The following is a 25,968-nucleotide window of genomic DNA, read 5'->3' as shown; positions in this document are numbered from 1 at the left end:
TATATTGTCTTTTGGAAAACAAGGACAAGCTGATAAAATCAAATCAAATTTGGGGGAAAGCATTATTGTCTTGGAGGACAAATATGATTTGTCCCTGAATTAATTTGTTTGGAAACAATCCAGCCAGTGAAATAAAGACAACATGACTGTGATTAAGACAAACTTATCAAACAGATGGCTGTGTCGTACCAGGAATAGCTACCTGTATTTATGTCCTTTTTTCAGTCTTTTATTTTTAACTTATTTGTCAAGAGGTCTATGTAAAACTTATAATAGGCATTTTGTTCATATTGTATGACAACAAATGTAAAAGTTTTTGTCTAACTGATTTGTAGGAGAGGATGAAGGCCTATCCACCAAGTATAACATAAGCGTTCAAGCAATCATCATGCTTGTAAAGAAAACTGTAGTTAGCATTTTGTGAACAGGTTTATTATTTCTAATTATTTGACATAAGTATGAAAGGCACTTTGAATGGCTGTTATGCCCTTTTTGAAAGCATGTTACACACCATTTCATAGCAATGTCTGGGTCTCTGTCTTCAGTTGCATTGATTAATCAAATGTATTATTATACTACTATACTGTGACTACTAACTATACACTCTAAAAAGAGAATTGTTGAACCAATTTAAGATTACAAATTTAATTGTTGACAAACTTAAAAAAACAATTGCTTCAGTTGGTAACACACGATTGAATTAAATTAATCCAAAGTGAATATATTAAGTTTAATTAACTATGAGTTCAGTTAATTTAATTCATTCACTTGAATTAAGTTAAGAAAAAGTGAATGAACTAATAATTAATTAAACGTAATATATTCGCTTTCATACAAAGTGAATTAACTAATAATTAATTAAACTTAATATATTCACTTTGGATTAACTTAATTAAATCGTGTGTTATCAATTAAAGCAATTTTTTTAAATTGGTCAACAATTAAACTTGTAATCTTAAATTTGTTCAATAATTCTCTTTTTAGAGTGTATAGTTTTCATGGATTATAACATTTAGTGATTTAAAAAAAGTGCAATTATTATCTACAAGTCAGTCTACTGTTTTCTATATTACGCACAATTTACACACAACAATAATCTACATAAGATCTTTATATAAATATATAATATATAGATTTGTATTTACACCTCTTGAAAAAAGTAGTGCTTTGACGTCTATGCTATGACAGTTAAATACATGTGAACACACATAGAGGTAAGTGCAGGTAATATCAAATGCTCACACGCTTGAATCCATAGTTCTTCATCATCATCATCATCATCATCATCATCATCAAATTATCGTTGTTGTAACAGTGGCCGAACTGTGCTCAAAGAGGTTTTAAACACAAAGTCCCTGGTTTTGTCACTCGGGCGTCAACAGGGTTGCCACGGTGACAGCAGCAACAGGAGAGTCGCCAGGCTCAAATATAGTAGTTTGAGAGTCAGCATGCTGGCTGAACCTGTAACAGGCACCTGATGGAGAACATGTGAAGGAGAGAGTTCGTAAAATTCAGTAAGAAAACAATGTGAATAAAGTGGCATAACATTAATGTACACAGGCACATGAGACAGTTACTGTATATTCACTGCTTAACCAGCCTTCCAACTTTAATTTGGTTTATGTCAAAAGGTTATAGTTGCATGTTCCCTATTATGATGAGGATGCGAGGGATTGCCTACCAGTGACGGCGAGTTGAGATGAGGAGGAATGCGGTGATGAGGAGGAAGAAGAGGAGTCCTGTCCTTCGTCACTGGACTATGTCCACTGGATAAATCGTCTGTGTTAATGCCTAAGCACATAAATAGTCAAAGACAACAACTTCAGTGCTGTACTTTAATTGTGTTTGTTCATTCATACCGCACAGCGATAAGAAAATTACTGAGCATAAGCATTTAAGTTCAGACACCAGCCAACTCAGCTGGTCAACACAGCAACATAAGCTGACCAAAACATGCCTAGTCAGCTGATTACAGTCGTTTCCTTTCAAATATTCCATTGGCTCAGCTCCCCAAAGTATATCCTGTAGAGGAGTTGCATATCAATATGCCTTTTCCAGTAGTTAATCTTGATTGGCAGCATGGATAAGGTATTAATGCATTACATGTTGTATTATTGGGGCTACTCTTTGCAATGTGTAAAATCGAAAAGATAAGTTAGCATCAGCAATGTAGTGGTTGATATTTATTTTATGCACAGTGGGCCTTTTATTTATTTATTTTATTTATTTATTGCTGTATACTGAAAACATTTAACTTTGGCATAAAACATTATGATGGGACAGGATATATCAGTTTTTCAAGAAAAGCACCTCTAAATATAAGAAATTGTGATCATTTTTATTTCATTTACTTACCTCTGAATTTGCTATCCAATTTAGACGATAGCCAATAATTTGCATAATTTATGAATAGTCCTAGATTCCAACAAACTTCCAAATAAAACATACAAAGTATATGGTCGCCCTTAACATAAGTCTGGCATTAATTATTTTATCTCCACTTGACAAATTATTCACTCTCAAATCAGACCCGGCGGCATTAGGGGGCTCTGTCAATCATCTGTGCCGTCCTGGGTTGGCAGCTGTTTGAGAGGCTTCACCAAGACGCCAATCTGTTCTTCCTATCAGTCACGTAAACTTGCGTTGCTTCTGCTTCAACTTCAAGTAAAGCATGGCTTGCCAACCAACCATATACTTCCTTTCAAGTTTGGCTTTGATTGACACCTAAATGACAATCGGGGTGGGGGTTTGGTGGGTGGGCAGTCAGAGGTGCGTCCTTTGACAGACAAATCTACTTCTGGGCTAGCCAGCGTGCTCGCGCTCGTCGGCCGAATGACCGCCCACGTCATATTTATGTGGCAAATTGCGTCTGCCGCTGACTTTTTGTGGATTAAAAAAAAAAGTGATGCAAAGCGACGTATTGTAATGGGAGCCACCAAACGTCAAAACATGATCCAGGCTGACACAGTTGACTTCACTGGAATTCCAGTGAGTCCTCACGTTAAAACGTGGTGAGTGGCAAACTTTTATTTTAATCAGTCAAGCCACACACTCATGCATGTACAAAATTGTCGAACAACACCCACAGTGATGCACTTTAACAGACTCACAAACGCACGCAGGCACACAAGCACACAAGCACAACAACAACAGCAACTTGTGTTGCAGGATACAATTATTTATCACATTGCAGTACAATGTGAGTTGAATTCAGTTTTTTATTGCCAAGCTTGTTAATGTTTATGACTGTCACCAAGTTCTAATAAACAATGTACGTTACACATGATCCTATTAGATTTATATTTTGCTTAGTTTTCATTGAACCCATAAAATATCATTCTTGTATCATTATCAGTCTTGCAGTAGAGGCAAGTGAAATGAAATAACACAAAATAAAATTAATTAATATAATAAGTAGGTAAGTATACAAGTAAATAACATTAATATTAATACATTAAAAACAAGAAATAGGGAAGTGAATACTTGTGAGTAAATAAGTATCAATAAAATAACACAAAATACAGCATGCAGACACCATAAAAAACTGAAACGATGCAAAGTCTCATGCAGAGTCGAAGACCAAAGAATAGAGATGTCTAACAAAAACCACAAGATATGAAATTTTGTCCATATCGTACAGCCTTAAATCCAACCAGCGAAGGAAGGCAACTGCTTGCCACTCGCAGATAAAAGGGGCTGGGTCACAGAGTTATTTCTTCGGACATAGTTGTCTTTGTTGCTAATGAACTTGAGTTGAATAAATGCACACAGAACTACACCATTGTTTTTCATTTGTCTTTTAGATTTCATGATGAACTGCTGCTTTTAAATGACAATTTCTGAGCACTTTTGCAGTTGTCACAACGCCACTGTTCATTCTGAAGAACATTAGATTTAAGTTGAAAAAGTGTGCCCCCCCCCCCCAAAATGTAATGCCCCCCGTAACTTATTTCTGCAGCCAAGTAGGTCTCAAATCAGGGATTTTTTTCAAGGAATTTAACCAGGTCTTTGTAGTTATTATTTATATCACTTTTTATTATTACAAATGAAAATGTGATTTAAAACCATACATCTAAGGCAACTGCATTAAATTGGTTTAATAGAAAAACACATTCCTGCTCCAAAATTCACTGGATGCAAAATAATGCTTCCCCTTCACCTTTATTTAGTATGATCAATTAATATTCACACCAGCCCCCACTTCCCTTGCTGTCTGCATCCAGCTGGTTACTTGATTGCTCACCTTGGACTATAAACACAACGGCATATCATTAGATTCTGTTTTGATTGCTTTTATGTGCCGAATAATTGTAAGTTTTAATTTATATGTTTGAACTGGAAAGTCAAGAATGCACATGCAAGTGAATACATTGGAATGTAAATGTACAGCATGTCCTTAATTTTAACTGTAAATGCAAAATGTGATTATGCTGCCTTTGCTCATACTTGTGTTAAAACCACAGTGATGACAAAAAATCTATTTGAGTGTTGAGCTCTAAATCTGTGACTTTTTTAAACAAATATTGTGGAGTATTAAAAATTCCCCCACCATTAGCACTACCTTTACAAAGAATTATGCAATGCTTATTTTACATATCGTCAAACTCAAAATTCAAAAGTAATTTTTTTTGTTGCAAAAATTATTATTATTATTATTATTATTATTATTTGCCTAAATCATCTCCTTATGATGCAAATGGTTAAATGTTTTGTGTTTCCTGAAAAATCTGAAAAAATGACTTCAAATTAATTATTTTAAGAAGGCGTCGATATATCACTAAAATGTTTAGAAAATAAATTTAGAAGTTGCTAGCTCAGTAGACAACAAATCTCTGCCAAGGGAAATTAAGTGTCAAATCACTTTTTGTGGCAATATCACTTCAATATGTTTTCTGCTACAGAGTGCCTCTCCATCCATGTATGGTTACTACACGAGAGCCTCCATGTGTGTAGAACACTATTTTTGTTTTGTTGTCTGATTATATCATTATATTATTTTTATTATGATAAAATACAGATAGTACCATTTTCATTCTGGGGTGAAACAGTTCCAAAACTTTTTGTAGCCCTATTTCTATTTAGAATAAAATAAAAATAATAAGACCCGGACTCTTGAATGGCATGCATTTTTAATTTCTCTTGGCTATTTGGGATGCCTGTGACCTGCTGAGTTAAAAAAAAAGAAAGAAAAAAAAAGAATTATCTTTTAACATTATGTATTTTCGGAGAAAAAGGATATCCGCATATGTGGGCAATCGTGTTATATTTCAATAGAGTGAATACAACCCCATTTGAGTTGTGATGAGCAAAACTCTTTATTTAGTGCCTGAACACAGCAGCATTTTCCCAGAGTGCAAAAACAAAATGATAGATGCCAATTGTGCCCCTGTGAGCAATATGTATCATCTGAAGTGCTGCTAACAGTTGCAGAAAAACATATTAAAAAGTACATAGTAAACATTCTACATATTGCATTTTTGCTATCCTAAACTGTTCATTTCAACTTCTGAACATGTCAAATGTGTTATGAAACATATCACATTTGACTTACACTCCCAAACTACTATTTCAAACTATTTTCTACATGAAAACATCTTTACACATATGTGTGAAGAGCTGTGTAACAGTTTAGAGCAGGGGAAAACCGTGCATACACAACCGCACTCTAGCTTTCCCTGAGCAGCTTTTTGCACTGCAGCACTCTGCATTCTTCAAGTTTACCCCCTAGGCAAATGAGCATTAGCTCTCCTATGTACTAAGACATTGGGCTCTGCTGTCAGTGGACGCCTCTTTCTTTGGACCTAAACATCTGGGTTGTCTTCCTGCTCTGAAAAGTCAGAGATATCTTTGTCATACTGACCCAAGGTGGTCTTGGCCAAATCTATAGGAAATTCAAGGAACTGCTTTTTTGAAGTGCTAAATAAACTGAGGTTTATATGATGTGTTGAGTGGGTCCCCACTTCTAGCATTAGAATAATCATTTTGACCAAATCTTTATCAATGTACTGTTCTATGTATTCCTGAGGGGTCCAGCGTTCCCTATCATCCAGTTTCTTCCTCATGCTCAAACTGGGCTTGATTTAGTATTAGCGGCGAAGTTCATGAGAAAAATATATATAGATTTCTTTATACAGCATGCCAAATCTGCTTGTACTGTAGTAAAAAAAAAAAATTCTACCAAAATCATCCCAAAATACAATTTCAAAACTGACTCCACTGTCTACATTTGTGGATATCTTCAACAAAACTATAAAAACTAAGTCCTTCTGTCCACAAAATTGTACATCATGTTTAACGGCATGGTAAACCATCCATCCATTTTCTTAACCGCTTAGTCCTCACAAGGGTCGCGGGGGGCACTAGAGCCTATCCCAGATGGCTTCAGGCAGTAGGTGGGGTACACCCTGAACTGGTTGCCAGCCAATCGCAGGGCACACAGAGACAAACAACCATCCACACTCACAATCACACCTATGGACAATTTTTGAGTGTTCAATTAACCTGCCATGCATGTCTTTGGAATGTGGGAGAAAACCGGAGTACCTGGAGGAAACCCACGCAAGCACGGGGAGAACATGCAAACTCCATCCAGGAAGGCCGAAGCCCGGACTTGATCTCATGTCCTCTGCACTTGGAGGCGGACGTGCTAACCAGTCAGCCACCGTGCCGCCGGCATGGTCAACCCTTACAGTTAATTACTTTTGTAAAATTTGACTTTAATAACAAACATTAAACACTTTTATACATATCTGAACAAGAATCAGCCATAAAATGTCATTGAATTTTTTACCTGGTCGATGTTTATGTCAGGAATGGCCGACTGAACCTCTGTGTGTGCTGGCAGCCATCTTAAATCTAACCTTTAACGTGCTTTACTCTTCTTACACCACTAAAAGGCAGTATCATGTCCTTGTACACACGAGGCCTTTGTAGCACAAAATGAAATATTATTCTCTAGACAACTGAAAATTTGAAGTCCACATATATGGACGCCAGGTCCTAGGAGGTTATGTAATGCTTACCGCCTCTTATTGCCTGTGTGACGTTAAGTGTGCTGTAGTCCTACTCACTCATACAGGAGATCGAATAATACATTTATAAGAAACTGCAAGTAGACCTTCATGGGCGGATGATGTAAAGTTGGTCAGGAAAATCACAGATCTGTGAAATGTTCACTTGGAGTCTATCTTCCACCCCAATCGAATGTGTCCATGTATATGTGCATGTGTACCCACAATAATAATAATAATAATAATAATAATTCTACAATGAGCAAGACTATTTGATGACCACATGTCCACTGAGCGCAGAATCCAGCTGCAGCAAATCACATTACACTACCTGCACCAATATTTAGACGTGGTTCCAGCAGGCAAGTGTAGTCAAACAAAACACCCTTGGTATGCCGGAACCCCCAGTATGAGGCAGAGAGATAAACTGAATTCTTGAACAAGATTATTAATGTTTAAGTCGGCACAAAAATCCAGATAGCCGTTTTATGCTTGAGTGCTGTCACGCGGTCTACGATTATACAGTCTCTTCTGCCATGTCCTTCAATCTACGTACATCTTTGCAACAAGCCTGTATATGTCACATGTGGCAGGCAAAAATAATCTTAGACTGAGGAACACTGTAACAAGCCATGCACATGATACAGTAAAGACCTCCCCACAATGATGAGAGAGGAGGAGGATGGTCTACATTGATGAAATCCCAATTTAAGTTATTGAGTGTATCTTATTTGGAGACTGCTGCTTCGAGGTCACTTTTAGTTCAGGCCAGCCAAAAGTTTCTGCCTCATACTAGTTAACACCTCCATCCGGCACAGCTGGCATCCCCAGAGGAGCTGACATGATGGTTCAAATGAAGGACAGGAATACTTGCTACATACTCTATACCGGCTAAAGAAGACAGATGGTGGGAACAAGAAAACACCAATGCAGCAACTTTGCCTTTCCAAACAAATGAATCTCTACTATTCACTGGTGATTTTTAATTAAGATAGCTTCTGAAATAATAAAATAAAAATGAAAACGAAGCCTCGGCCCAAGGGTGGAAGCAAGGCTTTTAGGCAGGTGGAGCTTGGCCATAAATCAGAACCTCAGTGACCCATGCAGAATATGCTGAATTCTATGCAATAAGGAAATCCTTCACAAAGACATGCAATGCACTTTTCAAAGCTTTAGTCAAGAGAAATATGCCTAGTTGCTAAAAGAGAACCAGTGCTTTCCATGGTAGTAAAAACTAAATGTTATGTTGTTTTTACCAGATTAACAGATTAAGTACAACCAGTTATAAATTACAACATTATGACCACTTGCACAATATAATGATATTGAACACAACATCTGTTGAATTTATAAAATCAAGATAACTCTATATTCCAATAAGAAATAAAATTAGATTTATAAATTGCTGCTTTTCCTTTTTTTTTTTTTTTTTTCTTAAGAGCTCAGTATTGTTCATTCGGAAATGTCATCATCATTGCTCTTTTATTTTTTATTATTTTTTAAATTTTTAATTTTTTTTTGTGTGTGTGTGTGTGGGTGAGTATGTGTATGTGCGTGCGTGCGTGCGTGCGTGCGTGTATTTGTTAGCTCACCAGAAAACCTATTAGAAAAAATCTCATACCGTTCACCTAAACCGAACACCAGGAGACCCGAGGGGACCAAAGAAAACCAAGGAAGGTGAAATCCAGCACCGACCAGACACCCCCCACCAGAACTCCTCCCCAGCCCAAGAAACATCCAGACCCCAACAAATCCAAAAAACATAAAATCAGGGAGGCCTCAAGGGACCAAAGGAGAGACCGAGAAAAGGAAGGAAGGACAGACGAAGCCGCGTGAGATCCGCAGACACCAGCCTCCACCGATTCAATAACCCGAGGAGGAAACAGATTGTGTCTGAGTTTCGGTAGATGCTGGTGTGGTGGATCTGGCATGCATGAAAATCTCCACCAAAGAGGGGAGCCGTCGACCCCCGCCGGAACAGAGCAAGCGCAACACCTCAGGGCCCCCCAGGCCGCGGCAGCGCCAAAGGACGACCCCCGGGCCCCGCCAGGGCCACCGGCCGGAGAGCAAACCCAGGAGCAGGAGCGCCCCCCGCCCCAACACGGCCCGCGCCCCCGACCCAACGCAGCAGGACGGGGCACTGCAGGCCCGCCAGGCACCCCACCGGCCCCCAACCCCCGCACCCCCCACGACCCCCCACCCCCCATCCACCCCCGCCACCCACCCCCAGCCGCCCCCACGTCCCCAATCCCCCAGACACCCCCCACCCCCAGCACCCCCCCACCCCGCAACCCCCACCACCGCCCCGCCCCCAACAAAGACGCCCCCGACCAACCGGCAGCCCCCCAACCCCCAGCCCCCGGGGACCACCCGCACCCAGGCACCGGCGCCGAAGAGGGGCCGGACAGCGGAGCGGAGAGGGCAGCCGCGCCCACCCCACCCCCCGCCGTGTGGAAGGACGGAACACCGGGGGCAGAAGGGGGAGATGGGGGCACCGGAGGGCGGCCGACAGGGGACCGCAGCACTGCTCTATACTGCGGATCCCCAACCGATGGCACCCCCACAAGCCCCCCCCCCCCACAAGTTGTGTGGTGTATTAAAATTGGAGGGGAGTTGTAGGGTGAAGACGGTGTTTCCACCCTACCCCACCCCCCAAAGTGTGTTATGTGCCCTATATGTCTATAAAAGTGTATTGTGCAAACCTAGTGTAGTGAGTTTAAGAGGAGTGACCAGCGGGGCCCTCCCCAACCGGGCGGGGGCAGGAGGCGCACCGGCCCACCAAGCCCCCACCCACCCCACCAGGACCCCGGCGGGCATATGGGACCCGTCCGGCGGGGCGATAGGGCTCGCCCCCCCGGATACTGGGTCCCGCCCGAGGTGCCAGGACGCCCACTGGAGCGGGGCGGGCACGACATTAAACCCCAGCCACCCCCGCCGGCCCCCGTAGCACCGAGACCCGGGCCATGGATGGAGCCCCCGGCCCAGGGGAGGGGAAGGAAGGCGGGGAGAGGCGAGGAGGGAGAGGCAGCAAGGGGGAGGAAGGGGGAGGGCAGAGGGAACCACCGGGCACCCCGGCGGCCCACAGGCCCCGAACCGCGTCGCCGGGCCCAGAGCGACGGACCGCGCCGGAACGGCGCCGCCCCCGACACCAGGGAAAGCCCCGCAACGCAGCACCCCCCAAGAGACCCAGGGAACGGCCAAGACGCAGCCGCCACCCAGCAGCCAACAGAGGGGCAGACCCGCCCACGCCCAGCCAGGGGGGACAGCACCCACAGAATTAACCCACTGGCATGCCGTGAATCCGAATATCAACCCCTGGTGCCCATCGGAGGTGAATCCGCTCGATCCCGCTGGCAGCAGCCGGGTTCCTGACTATAGAAACACAACCATTAGTTACAAATTGCCTAATACAGAAACATCAATGCAAGTTATAACGCTGCTGTGGCTCTCGCTAACAGGCAGAATTAAGATCCAAGTTTAGGTTAAAAAATTCTATATACGTAGACCATGTTTCTTTAAATTTTGACATTTGGTTTTTATTTGAGGCAGATATTTTTTCCATTAAAATATGATTTATGAGGAGGTTAGACCATTGGTCGATATTCAAAGTTTGTTTATTTTTCCAGTTAACAAGAATTGTTTTTTTTGCGATAGTAAGGGCTACAAGTATAGATTGAAATTGTTTATGTGGTAAGTCAATTGTTGTTAAGTCACCTAGCAAACACAAGTTTGGAGAGAACGGTATCCTACAGTCCAAGACAGCGGAAAGTTTTTCTAAGACTTTAGTCCAGAAACACATAACCGGAGTACATAACCATAAAGCATGAAAATAAGTGTCTGTAGTGTTTTGTAAACACTGGAGACAAATGTCGGAGTCTGAGAGTCCCATTTTCTTCATCATATATTGAGTAATGTATGTTCTGTGAATAATTTTATATTGGATAAGTTGTAAATTTGTGTGTTTTGTCATTTTAAAAACATTTTCACAAACTTGAATCCAAAAGACAGATTCCGGAGCTATAGACAAGTCTGTTTCCCATTTTGAGATGGGTAAAGACGTTTTATCAGTATATGAAAGTAACTTATATATTTTTGAGAGTTTTTTTGTTGTTGTCGGAGAAAGCTTGGTAATATCTTTAGCTAAAACAGGCGGTTGGAGCGTACCCTGGAGTGTTGGAATTTGTTTCTTTATCATACTTTTAACTTGCAAATAATGTAAAAAGTTTCCGTTTTTTATTTTATATTTTTGGAGCAAGGATGTATATGATATAAACATATTATCTGAGAAGAGATGGTGGAGATGTGTAATTCCTTTCTGCTCCCACACATTCAAATAAAACGATTGGTTGTTAATTTGAAAGTCGGGGTTATGCCATAGGGGAGAAAGCCCGCTGGGCTCCACTTGGGCTTTTGTCATTTCTAGTGCCTTCCACCAGGCAGTCAGGGTGGCGGAAATCATTGGATTTTTAAAGCAGTTATGTCGCTTAATCGATGTTGTAATAAAGAGTAAATCTAGGAGTCTGAGGTTATTACAATCCTTCTGTTCTAGTTCCAGCCAACAGTTAGTATCTCTATTGGGTTGTGCCCATAAAATAATATATTGTAGCTGGTTGGCTATATAATAGTGCATAAAATTTGGTGCCTCTAGACCTCCTTTGGATTTATTTTTCTGAAGAGTAGATAGACTAATCTTTGCTTCTTTCTTTTTTTCCAGTAAAATTTTGTAACGGCTGAGTCCAACAACTGGAACCAGTTAGCCGTAGGTTTAAATGGAATCATTGAGAAAAAATAGTTTATTTTGGGTAAAACTTTCATTTTAATAGTGGCTATTCGTCCTATTAGAGAAATAGGAAGATTATTCCAGCGCTTCAAGTCACTATAAATGCTATCCAGAAGTGGAGTGAAATTTAAATTAACTAAATCAGTTAATTTAGGTGAGATTTTTATGCCTAAGTATTTTAAATTACCTATAGGAAATGAGTAGTATGGGTCCTGGCTTGCAGGGTTCCATGAATTTTCTGTAATAGGTAGAAGTGTTGATTTTGTCCAGTTAATAGAATAGTCTGATAACTGTGAGAATTTAGTTATTAAGTTAAATACTTCCCCTAACGAAATAGCAGGCTTTTCTAAATAAAGTAAAATATCATCGCCATATAGATTAATTTTATGTTCTGTTACCCCAGAGTGAATTCCTTGAATCATTCTTTCCTGGCGTATGGCTAATGCAAGCGGTTCAATAAATATTGCAAATAATAAAGGCGACAGTGGTCATCCCTGTCTTGTGCCTCTCTGTAGAGTAAAACTCTTAGATATAATCCCATTAGTAGTAACAGTAGCTTTAGGAGAATCATATAATACTGACACCCAGTGAATAAATGACTTCCCAAAGCCAAATTTATTTAAAACAGCAAAGAGGAAGGACCAGTTAACTTTATCAAAAGCTTTTTCTGCATCCAATGATATAATAACTGCCTTTTTATCATGCCGCTGTGACATACTAATAAGGTTAAAGAGCCTTCTAATATTATTAGTAGAGTGACGCTCTTTAATAAAGCCTGTTTGGTCGCTATGAATGATTGTCGGGATTACTGTTTCTAATCTAGATGTAAAAGCCTTAGTGATAATTTTAATATCAGTGTTAATTAGTGAAATCGGACGGTAACTTGATGGAAGGGTGGGGTCTTTTTCTGGCTTTAATAAAAGTTTAATTGCTGCTGTATTCATGTGTCGGCGTATGTGACCATTAGTTTTAATTTCTGTTACTACTCTTAAGAATAGTGGAGCAAGCATTGACCAGAAGTGCTTTAAAAATATAGCCGGATAACCATCCGGGCCGGGTGCTTTGCCATTTGGCATACTATCTAGAGCACTGTACAACTCGTTTATAGTAAGTGGTGCTTTTCCTGTTTCAGCACTCTTAATATTACAAAAACATGCATCCTTGACATAATGAAGTTGAATTGAAAAAACGGGTACATTTTTTTGTCACACCCTCTTCCTTTAATTGTGATGCTCATTCTCGTGTGCGTACCTTGGCCACCTGGGGGCTCTATAAGACATTAACATTTGGATATATTGTACTTAAGGCTTGGCTCCTGTCTCTGCTTCACAGTACAGCGGTGATATTAGTTGATCTTTGCAGAGGACAAAGCAAATACACAAATATATTTGCTGTTTTAAAGATAACAACACCACCACATATATGCTAATGGTTAAGCCCACATGCCTAAGACCTGGTAGGCAAGGGTTCACAAATTCCGGTCCTCGAGGTCCGGAGTCCTGCAGGTTTGAGATGTTTCCGCCCACTAGCACACCTGATTCATATAATCAGCTCATCAGCATGCCTGATAACGATCCTGATCTTTAGTATCAGGTAGGCCATAATCAGGAGGAACCCCAAAAGTCCTACTGTTAAGTGTCTGGACACTGTGGGGCTTCCCTAGTTGACACACTATTACAGCATTGGGTGGACATCAGGGACAGCACATCTGGATTGGCAGACCGAGGGGGTTGTCCTCCTTTTAAGTGTGTGTTCCAAGTGGGGCATGAGCCATTCAGGGTGCTGGAGAGGACTCATCTGAAGTTGAATCTCAGATTCCATAGGAGCAGTGAGGTTATTGTCCTGGCTGTGGAACACTGGACCAACTCTACACTCCAGGCAGGATCCTTGAAGTTGCATGGGAGTTTGCCCAACCAGTCGTGTGCTTTGTGGACTTCAAGGTGTTTGACCGTGTCCCCCACGGGATCTACTCACTCATCCAATTTGGCTCTGTGGGAATTCTTCAACCCCTTTTTCTCAAACACTAGATGATTACTTGTTGCTTGGATTTAGAATATACTTTTTGGGACACACTTCATACAGAATGAAGACATGATTCAGTGCTGATTCAAATAAAGATTTGGCACAGAGCTCTACTGCATGTCATTCTAGTTGATGAATTGGTCAGTGGATGTCAGGTAAGATTGATCTGAGGAGAGAAAATCAAAATGACAACTGATATCTGTGGTGTCTGTTAACTGTGTGCATGAATGAGTGCAAAAATCCATTTATGTCTAATATCAAATGAATGTGGTGTTTTGTACAAAGCTCTCAAATGAGGCCCAATTATGTCTGGATTTTGCTGCAAATATAATGAGTATTCTCTTGCTGTCTCTCAAACTCACACATACACAATGCTCACAAACACACACTTAAAAGATGACCTTGAAAGGTGTCTGGATAGTATAGCATATGGGTTTGTGTGTGCGCGTGTGTGCATCCTTGTGTAGTGTGAGTAGTTTTGTAAATGTATCCCTAGCATTTCTAGCTGAATCAGTAATGAGCATTTCATTACATGAGCCTCAGTTCCACTGGGAGGAAGTACACACACACACACACACACACACACACACACACACACACACACACACACACACACGCATGCACACGCACACGCACACGCACACGCCTACGAATAGAGCAGGAGGTAGCTACAGATGATACCTCATCTAGTAGTGGACAGAAAAAAAAGAATTGAAAAGGGCAACATGAGAAAGAGGTACGAAAGAGGCAATGAATAAAATGAAATGTTTCAAAAATAAATAAATTCTAGTCAAGCCCATGTGTCACTACAAATCTACAATATTGCATTGATGCATGTCAGGCTAGTAAAATTTAACATCTTCTGAGAGTTGTAATTTTACTCCAAGATTCTTGTTAGGGGTGCATGGTATAAACGCTATATTCAATAGAAGGTATGAATTTGCCCAAAGGTGGAGATTTGGACCCGAGCAATCATGTTGATGTTGATTACGTCTTTCAACAGAAATGTCCAAGATGTAGGATATTCACTTTATTTTTGTGTTTTTGCAACTTCCTCAAGTGAGCAATTGATGTTGACAATATTTGGACCAATTTGGATTATCGAAAACAGCCTTGTTGCAGAGCTGATCATTTTTGCTAAGTCATCACTCCTGTAACACTGATTGTTGTGGATGTTAAAAAAAAAGGGGGGGGTGGGGGTCCAGCATCCGTTTACGGTAGCTCTGGGCCAGTATAGCACAGCGTCGGGCCACCAAGTGTCCCCCATACATTGGCTGGAACCACGTTAAGTTTCGCAACTTTAACATATGAGCATTCATCACCACACATCTTTTCTGCCAACTGTTATTAGCAGCAACTCAATTGCAGCATCGTAATTGTCATCACAATGTTCATGGTGCACTGCTGCCTCCTTCCTAAGATCAGAGGGTGGACCAGATTTTCCTTTAAGCCGGCTGCAAGTTGTCCAGAACACAAAAGTGACAAATGAATATAAGGCAACAACCAACATTTTTTTATCTTATTTTTATTTTATTTTTTGCCATGTGGCTTGATTAATATGTGACTCTGACAAAAGTCTCCTCATGTGTCAAAAAATCCAAATTTAGATATTCATATACTGGAATTCTACAGTTACCGGTAATTCAGTTAAAAATGACATATAATACATGGGTGTACCTAAAAAATTAGAGCAAGTTTAATGTTTTGAGAAAAAAACGGGTTTAAAGTTTTGAACCTTGCATCTTTCATGTCCATAACAACCAGTATCTTAGGAAAAATATATTGACCCAAAATTTTGAAGAACTGCTAAAATATCAGTGGAAAGTCAATTCCAATTGCAGATAAGGCCATCATCCGAGATTTGAACCCTTTAAAAGTTTAGGACGTTTTACCTCTCAACAGATGAAATCAGCCTTTGAAGATCACATTGAACTTACAATTCATCTTCTGAGGCATCAGCCAAAGTTTAGTTATTTTATTGTTTGCTCTTTGTGATATTTTCTTGTTTAAATAAAGATGTATTACCAGAGTGGGAAATTTGATTTAAAAAATGTGTGTGATAAATTATTTGCCATTCAGTGTGGTCTGTGACAAGTAAGTTTATTGATAACTTATGGATGTTATGTCTCAAATGCATTTGGTCACATAAAGAAAATGTTATGATGGTCCAACAGTAAATACATTTGATAGATTTTGACTCAATGCCTCCCTAGGCGTTCCAGCGTAAATGGCTGCCGCACCCATAGCGCATCAGCAATTTGGTCACAAAAAGTAGACACAATTCTAGATTGCCTAAAAGGAGATGTAGTTTGAAGTGCAGGTGATCTAACGCGATTTTGGTGCATTTGATGGAGGTGCAGGCAGTCAGGTTGATGTGCGCCGTGCGGGTATGTGGTGGCTGTCATCCTATTTAATTAATAAATGTGACAAAAGTGTCACGCCACAGTAAGCGGGCCTGTGTTGCTCTTATTTTGTCCATCCATTTCCGGTTTTATTTTGAAAGAACTAACCACCACTCTCACTTCAGGTCACTTGCCCTTTCTCCTGCGCTGCTCACTCCCGGTTCCAGTTCATGATTGCATCCACCTGTCTCCAATTACCCACCTAATAAATAGACTGCATCAACCACCTCCCAATGCTGAAGTGTCACACCCCGTGCATGGAACCATTCCCACGGCCCTTGATCCACGGCCCTTGATCCACGGCCCTTGATCCACGGCCCTTGATCCACGGCCCTTGATCCACGGCCCTTGATCCACAGCCCTTGTTCCACAGCCCTTGTTTGCTTTGCTCTTGTGCTTCGTTTTTGTGCCTTTTTCCTTTCTGAGTGGAACGCCTTTAGCTGTTCCTTTTTTTGAGTGCCCTGTTTCTTCTTCAGTTTGGAGCAATTTGTGTTCAGCGTTGTGTTCAGCGTTTTTTTGTTTGTGAATAAACTGCAGCCGTTGAGGCCAACCTGCTCCCTGCGCCTGGGTCCTTCCTTCCTCATTGTGTCAGCACACTTCAGCCAGATTGGACCCAGCAGGGAAGCTGGAAACCGCGCTGCGGAATCAGGAGGCACACCTGTCACACCAGTAGGAGTTCCAGTACGCCATGGCCACCCAAATGGGCGAGATTTCTGGGCAAGTACAGGAACTGGTGAGTCATCTGCGTGGCTCCACTGTACCCGGCGCACGACCAGAACCACTGGCTGGACCCTCTGCTCCGACTTCCTCGCTTGCTGGACTGGGCTTGAGGCTGGCTTCCCCGGAACGCTACTCCGTAGAGCCCGGACAATGTCAGGCCTTCCTGACCGACTGCGATATCCACTTTGAACATTCCTCACAGGTCTTCCCCACGGATTGTTCTCGTGTGGCCTTCATGATTTCTCACCTGTCTGGGTGAGCCAACGCATGGGCCACCGCGGAATGGACAAGGAACTCTCCGACCTGCCAGACCGCCTCCGACTTTCGTACAGCCCTTCGCCGGGTCTTTGACCCCGTCAGCAGGCTGACATCAGAAGGCTCAAGAGCTGAGCAATCTTCGGCAAGGCAGGGAGTCCGTCAGTGACTCTGCCATCCAGTTTTGCACCCTGGCAGTTGAAAGTGGCTGGAACGTGTCATTTCCCATCTCACTGAGCCTCTCAAAGCGCGTATAGGACAACACACAGAATGCCTTTGAGTCCACGTTTTCCGATTCCCGTCTCACACCTTGGTTCTGGGACATCCCTGGTTGCGTTTGCACAACCCACGCATAGACTGGCACTCTGGGGAGAGGACTGCGTGGATCATGGACTGGACCAGCTGGCGACACGTGCACCCTCGGCTGTAGTGAACCATGTTTACAGGTGACGAGTACCCGGAACTGAACACAGTTCCCTCCTGCTATCATCACCTCTGTGACGTCTTCAGCAAAACCAAGGCCATGGCTATTCCACCACATCAACCCTATGACTACCCCATCGACCTGATCCCAGGGTCTACCATTCCCAAGGGTAGATTGTACTCCATCTCGGGGCCCGTGCGCAAAGCCCTGAACGACTATATTGACGCATCCTTGAAAACCAGACTCTTACGGCCGTCCTTGTCTCCGGTGGGGGCCGTATTCTTCTTCGTAGGCAAGAAGGACGGCTCTCTACGACCATGTGTCAACTACAGCCCACTGAATGATATCACCACCAAGAATCGCTACCCCCTGCCCTGATGTCATCTGTATTCGACCAACTGCAACAAGCCAAGATCTTCACAAAGCTGGACCACCGGGATGCCTATCATCTCATCTGGATTAGAGAGGGAGACGGGTGGAAAACCGGTTTCAACACTCCCCGGTGCCACTACGAGTATCTAGTCATGCCATTTGGTCTCACTAACGCTCCCGCAGTTTTCCAGGCCATTATAAATGACGTACTAAAAGATTTCATTGAATACTTTGTGTATGTATACTTGGATGACATTTTGATATACTCCCCAGAACTGGCGACCCACCGGCAGCACGTGACGCAAGTCCAACAATTACTAGATCACAAGCTGTATGTGAAGGCAGAGAAGAGTCTGTTTCACGCGAACACTATCTCCTTCTTGGGTTTCGTGGTAACACCAGGAAGGGTAGAGATGGAGCCTGGCAAGATCAGCACTGTAGGGGACTGGCCCAACCCGGAAACACGGAATAAAGTCCAACGGTTCCTGGGTTTCGCCAATTTTTACCATCGCTTTATGCGGCACTCAGTTCCATCGCCGCCCCATTGCATGCCTTGACCACCTAACACGTGCGATTCCGCTGGACCCCTGAGGCTGATACCGCTTTCAATGCTCTCAAGCAACATTTCACTGAGGCCCCGATACTCAAGGTTCCGGACCCCAAGCGCCAGTTTGTGGTGGAGGTTGACGCCTCCAACGTCGGTATTGGGGCCGTCCTATCACAACGCTGTCAGGTGGATAGCAAGGTCCATCCCTGCGCAGTTCTGTCTAGGCGGCTCTCCAAGGCCGAGCGCAACTACTGGGTTGGCGACCGTGAACTCCTGGCGGTAAAAGTAGCACTCAAGACTGAGGAGAGAGATATTGCGAGATGTTCTGACTATCGCGAGACCTACAGCGAGACCGGGAAACCCCTAACATGGCGGCGCCCTGCCGCTAAAATAGAACTAGCTCTATTATGCTAAACTAATCCAAATTTAACCATCATATATCTTGGCTTTTCTCTTCTCTCTTTCATCCGGCAGATTTGGAATACCACCCAGCGTGGAGGACCTTGAACGTTTCATCGACGGATATTTTTACAGCTGCGCGATGGAGGATCCTTCCGTCAAGAAACCTTCGAAGAAGAGGAAAAATGACTCAGCGACGGACACGGACGACATAACCACTACGGACGTTTCGGTCAGTATGCTGGAGTCCATAAATAAAAAACTAGATGTCCTCTGCCTCATCCGCGAGGACGTCAAAGAATTAAAGGTAAGCCTGGAATTCGTCAGCCAACAGGTAAGTGACCTCCAACGGGATAATGCCGAGTTATGCTCTTCACTCGCGGCTGTTTCAGCCGAGTTGGAAACTATTAAAAAGGAGAATAAAACGCTAAAATAAACTGTTCTGGATGTCCAATCCCGTAGCATGCGGGAGAATTTAATATTCTCAGGCATATCCGAGAATACCTCTGACAATCCAGAGGTTGAGATAAAAAAAATTATGACGACGTCGTTCAAAATTCCTCAGGAGACGGTAAATAACATCTCTTTTCACCGGGTACATCGGCTTGGAGCCCATAGGGGCAACAAACCCCGTCCTATTATCGCCAAGTTTGAGCATTTTAAACAGAAAGAATTTGTTAAAAGTAAAGGACGGGAGCTTAAAGGGACCTTATTTGGAATGAATGATCAATTCCCGAGAGAGATTAATGAGCTGCGAAAGGTACTGTTTCCTATAATGAGACAAAATAGGCAGGAGGGTAAACGGACTACGATAGCCGTTGATAAGTTATATATCGATGGCCAACTATTCCGGAACCCCAACTCCACTCCCTGGCTGTCTAATTGGCATTGGTGGAACTAAACTTAGTTTGATTATTAGATGTATACATATACTGTATATGTGGTTATAAAACCAAAAATATGAATACTCATTATGTTTAGGCTATATTATAAATATAATATTAATACACAACTATATCTAAAGTATATTTAAACAAAAAAGTCTCGCTTAGGTTACCAGTTACTGGTGTATTGTTACATGTTTAATCCCCTGCTAATTTCCTTCACTTTCACCTCCCTACCCATTTTTTCACTGTTATATTTACTTACACGTTACCTCATATTTTACACAAATTACATAAATCAACTAACCACTTTGATTCTATCCTATAACATGCCAGTATTGACAAATGGCCTATACAGATATATACACAGAACTGAGTCTATATTGTTTGTATGCATTAATTAGTTCTGGTTTCCTGGAATGTTTGTGCCGCTCGCTCACAGGCAAAAAGAATAAAAACTTTAGACCATCTCTTAAAATTAAAAGCAGATATTTGCCTCCTACAAGAAACCCACCTACAAAAATCTGAAGAAAAATTACTTATTGATAAGAATTTTAGCCAAGCGTACTCTGCCCCTTATAACAGTAGACAAAGAGGAGTCTGTATACTCATACATAAGAATTTACTCTTTACTCTAAATAATACAATAACAGACCCAGAGGGCCGATGCATTATTATTCAGGTGACTATATTTAATAAAATATATACATTTGGTAATTTATATGCCCCTAATAATGATGATCCGGCATTTTTCCATGAATTTTTCTCTAAGCTGTTTGAATTAGCGAACTCTACTATTATTATTGGAAAATACTTTAACACAGTCTTAAATCCATTAATAGATCGTTCTAATAATACAACATGTATAAGGCGATTACAATCTACTAAAGTAATAGGGGAATATATGGATGATTTTGGCCTCGTCGACAGCTGGAGACTTAAAAACCCAAATAAGAAGGAATTTACCTTATTTTCCGCTGTGCACTGGTCTTTTTCAAGAATTTTTTTTTTTCTTACAAATAACTCTATTGCTAATAAAACTGTTACAAAAATACATCCTATTATTATTAGCGACCATGCACCAGTCTCCCTTTCCCTACAAGTTGATTATACCTTTAAACCACCACCGACATGGCGTTTTAACATCTCACTGCTAAACGACGCAGAATTTGACAAAATTATAAGAAAAGAGTGGGCAGACTTTTTGGAAATAAATGACTCTCCAGACCTATCTCCATCTCTTCTCTGGGAAGCTGGGAAAGCAGTAATTAGAGGTAAAATTATATCATATTCATCTTATAAAAAGAAATTAGAAAAAGACTTGGAAGATAAAATTAAACAACTGACGGATGAGTACGCAATAAACCCAAATAACAAAATATGGACTGGCTTACAAAATACAAAAATACAGTTAGACGATATGCTAACTAAAAAGACAGAGTTTATAATACAACAATTGAGATACAACAACTTTGAATATAATAACAAATCAGGTAAATTTCTTGCAAACCAACTTCAACGCAATCGGGAAAAATCGCTTATAACGGCTATTAAAGGGACAACTGGTGAATGTACACAATCACCAGAAGAAATTAATCAAATTTTTTATAACTATTATCACAACCTATACTCAGAAACTAACAAGCCTAACCCTGAGCATATTGAGGCATTCCTCAGTAGCTTAAATATACCTCAGTTAACTACTGAATATAAAGATATGTTAGATGCGCCACTTACTATAAACGAGTTGTACAGTGCTCTAGATAGTATGCCAAATGGCAAAGCACCTGGCCCGGGTGGTTATCCGGCTATATATCTTTAAGCACTTCTGGTTAATGCTTGCTCCACTATTCTTAAGAGTAGTAACAGAAATTAAAACTAATGGTCACATACGCCGACACATGAATACAGCAGCAATTAAACTTTTATTAAAGCCAGAAAAAGACCCCACCCTTCCATCAAGTTACCGTCCGATTTCACAAATTAACACTGATATTATCACTAAGGCTTTCACATCTAGACTAGAAACAGTAATCCCGACAATCATTCATAGCGACCAAATAGGCTTTATTAAAGATCGTCACTCTACTAATAATATTAGGAGGCTCTTTAACCTTATTAGCATGTCACAGCGGCATGATAAAAAGGCAGTTATTATATCATTGGATGCAGAAAAAGCTTTCGACAAAGTTAACTGGTCCTTCCTCTTTGCTGTTTTAAATAAATTTGGCTTTGGGAAGTCATTTATTCACTGGGTGTCAGTATTATATGATTCTCCTAAAGCTACAGTTACTATTAATGGGATTATATCTCAGAGTTTTACTCTACAGAGAGGCACAAGACAGGGATGCCCACTGTCCACTTTATTATTTGCAATATTTATTGAACCGCTTGCATTAGCCATACGCCAGGAAAGAAGGATTCAAGGAATTCACTCTGGGGTAACAGAACATAAAATTATTCTATATGGCGATGATATTTTACTTTATTTAGAAAAGCCTGCTATTTCGTTAGGGGAAGTATTTAACTTAATAACTAAATTCTCACAGTTATCGGATTATTCTATTAACTGGACAAAATCAACACTTCTACCTATTACAGAAAATTCATGGAACCCTGCAAGCCAGGACCCACACTACTAATTTCCTATAGGTAATTTAAAATACTTAGGCATAAAAATCTCACCTAAATTAACTCATTTAATTCATTTAAACTTTACTCCACTTCTGGATAGCATTTATAGTGACTTGGAGCGCTGGAATAATCTTCCTATTTCTCTAATAGGACGAATAGCCACTATTAAAATGAAAGTTTTACCCAAAATAAACAATTTTTTCTCAATGATTCCATTTAAACCTACGGCTAACTGGTTCCAGTTGTTGGACTCAGCCGTTACAAAATTTTACTGGAATAAAAAAAAAGCAAAGATTAGTCTATCTACTCTTCAGAAAAATAAATCCAAAGGAGATCTAGAGGCACCAAATTGTATGCACTACTATATAGCTTACCAGCTACAATATAACCTTTTTTGGGCACTACCCAACAGAGATACTAACTGTTGGCTGGAACTAGAACAGAAGGATTGTAATAACCTCAGACTTCTAGATTTACTCTTTATTACAACATCGATTAAGCGACATAATCGTTTTAAAAACCCAATGATTTCCGCCACCCTGACTGCCTGGTGGAAGGCACTAGAAATTACAAAAGCCCAAGTGGAGCCCTGTGGGCTTTCTCCCCTTTGGCATAACCCCGACTTTCAACTTAACAACCAATCGTTTTATTTAGGTGTGTGGGAGCAGAAAGGAATAACACATCTCCACCATCTCTTCTCAGATAATATGTTTATATCATATACATCCTTGCTCCAAAAATACAAAATAAAAAACATTATCTGCAAGTTAAGTATGATAAAGAAAAAGATAAAGATAAAGAAACTAATTCTAACACTTCGGGGTACGCTCCAACCGCCTGTTTTAGCTAAAGATATTAGCAAGCTTTCTCCGACAACAACAAAAAAACTTACTTTCATATACTGATAAAACGTCTTTACCCATCTCGAAATGGGAAACAGACTTGTCTATAGCTCCGGAATCTGACTTTTGGATTCAAGTTTGTGAAAACGTTTTTAAAATGACAAAACACACAAATTTACAACTTATCCAATATAAAATTATTCATAGAACATACATTACTCAATATATGATGAAGAAAATGGGACTCTCAGACTCCGACATTTGTCTCCAGTGTTTACAAAACACTACAGACACTTATTTTCATGCTTTATGGTTATGTACTCCGGTTATGTATTTCTGGACTAAAATCTTAGAAAAACTTTCCGCGATCTTGGACTGTAGGATACCGTTCTCTCCAAACTTGTGTTTGCTAGATGACTTAACAACAACTGACTTACCACATAAACAATTTCAATCTACACTTGTAGCCCTTACTATCGCAAACAAAAAATCTTGTTAACTGGAAAAATAAACAAACTCTGAATATCGACCAATGGTCTAACCTCCTCATAAATCACATTTTAATGGAAAAAATATCTGCCTCAAATAAAAACCAAATATCAAAATTTATAGAAACATGGTCTACGTATATTGAATATTTTAACCTAAACCTGGTTACTTAATTCTGCCTGTTAGCGAGTGCCACCGCATCGCGATAACTTACATTGATGTTTCTGTATTTGGCAATTTGTAACTAATGGTTGTGTTTTTATAGTCAGGAACCCAGCTGCTGCCAACAGGATCGAGCAGATTCACCTCCAATGGGCACTAAGGGTTAATATTCGGATTCACTGCATGCCAGTGGGTTAATTCTATAGGTGCTGTCCCCCCCTGGCTGGGCGTGGGCGGGCCTGCCCCTCTGTTGGCTGCTGGGTGGCGGCTGCGTCTTGGCCGTTCCCTGGGTCTCTTGGGGGGTGCTGCGTTGCGGGGCTCTCCCTGGTGTCCGGGGCGGCGCTGCTCCGGCGCGGTCCGTCGCTCTGGGTCCGGCGACGCGGTTCGGGGCCTGTGGGCCGCCGGGGTGCCCCGTGGTTCCCTCTCCCCTCCCCCTTCCTCCCCCTTGCTGCCTCTCCCTCCTCGCCTCTGCCCGCCCGTCCTCCGCCTCCCTGTCCCTTCTCCCTCGTCACCCTTCCTCCTCCTCTCCCCCTCTCTCTGCGGCCCTGCCGCTGCCCCTTGCCCTTCTTGTCGTCTCCTTCCCCCCTCCCTTCCCCCTCCCCTGTCCGCCTTCCTTCCCCTCCCCTGGGCCGGGGGCTCAATCCGTGGCCCGGGTCTCGGCGCTCCATTTGGTGTTGTGCCCGCCCCGCTCCGGTGGACCTCCTGGCACCTCTGGCGGGCCCCAGTATCCGGGGGGCGAGCCCTATCGCCCCGCCGGGCTGGTCCCATATGCCCGCCGGGGTCCCGGTGGGGTGGGTGGGGGTTTGGTGGTTTGGTGGGGGGGCCCCGCTGGTCGCTCCTCTTAACTCACTGCACTAGGTTTGCACAATACACTTTTATAGACATATAGGGCACATAACACACTTTCTTTGGGGGGGTGGGGTAGGGTGGAAACACCGTCTTCGCCCTACAACTCCCCTCCAATTTTAATGCACCACACAACTGTGTGTGGGGGGGTGGGGGGTGCCATCGGTTGGGGCAGACCGCAGTATAGAGCAGTGCTGCGGTCCCCTGTCCGTGTCCCCGCCGCGTGCCCCCTGTTTTTTATTTATTTTTTAAGAGCTCAGTATTGTTCATTCGGTAATGTCATCATCATTGCTCATTGCTTTATTTGTATTTTATTTTTTATTTTTTTATTTTGTATGTGGGTGTGCGTGCGTGCGTGCGTGCGTGCGTGTGAGTGTGTGTGTATTCGTTAGTTCACCAAAAACCTTTTAAAAAAATCCCATACCGTTCACCTAAACCGAACACCGCCATCAGGAGACCCGAGGAAGGACCAAAGAAAAGAAAGGAAAGTGAAATCCAGCACCGACCAGACACCACCCACCGGGCCACCAACCTTCACCAACCCCAGAAACATCTAAATTCCAACAGAATTTCTAGGCGTTGAAGGGGTCTGGTTTGGTGGCCTCAGCATTGCATCTCTGCTTTTTGCAGATGATGTGATGATGTTGGCTTCTTCAAGCCACAATCTCCACCTGTGAAGCGGTTGGGATGAAAATAAGCACTTCCAAATCCAAGACAATGGGGTGGAGTGCCCTCTCCGGGTCAGGGATGAGATCCTGCCCCAAGAGTTCAAGTACCTTGGGGTCTTGTTCACGAGTGAGGGCACGATCAAGCGGGAGATCAACAGGTGGATCGGTGTAGTGTCTACAGTGATGCGGACTCTGTATCGGTCCGTTGTGGTGAAGAACGAGATGAGTGGAAAGACAAAGATCTCAATCTACTGATCAATCTAGGTCCCTGCCCTCACCTATGGTCACGAGCTGTGGGTCGAAAGAACAAGATCCCGGATACAAGCGGCTTGAATCAGTTACCTCCGCAGGATGTCCGGGCTCTTCCTGAGAGAGAGGGTGAGATGCTCGGTCATCCAGGAGGGGCTCAGAGTCGAGCCGCTGCTCCTCCACATCGGGGAACCAGTTGAGGTGGCTCGGCTTCTCCCTGGAGAGGTGTTCCGGGCATGTCCCACCGGCTGGAGGGGCCTCCA

The 25,968-nt window shown here is 42.1% G+C and overlaps 1 protein-coding gene across 4 annotated transcripts in view; it reads right to left on the bottom strand.

The window, feature by feature from the left end:
• Nucleotides 1-911: 911 nt before the first annotated feature.
• Nucleotides 912-25,968, bottom strand: part of LOC147165205 (glypican-5-like) — a 62,708-nt gene continuing 37,651 nt past the window's right edge. For all 4 annotated transcript variants that reach the window (XM_086089456.1, XM_086089457.1, XM_086089454.1 and 1 more), the window contains 2 exons: nt 1,682-1,791; nt 912-1,474 (listed from right to left, as the gene is read on the bottom strand). In XM_086089456.1, coding sequence (XP_085945582.1) covers nt 1,376-1,474; nt 1,682-1,791 — 209 coding nt within the window. In that variant the 3' untranslated portion in view covers nt 912-1,375. The remainder of the gene's footprint in view (nt 1,475-1,681; nt 1,792-25,968) is intronic.

The sequence above is a fragment of the Leptonotus elevatus genome, chromosome 11 (assembly GCF_054856555.1).
Source record: "Leptonotus elevatus isolate MCC_2025b chromosome 11, RoL_Lele_1.0, whole genome shotgun sequence".
NCBI classification, from domain to species: Eukaryota; Metazoa; Chordata; class Actinopteri; order Syngnathiformes; family Syngnathidae; genus Leptonotus; species Leptonotus elevatus.
This window is presented reverse-complemented; position numbering and strand designations above follow the sequence as displayed.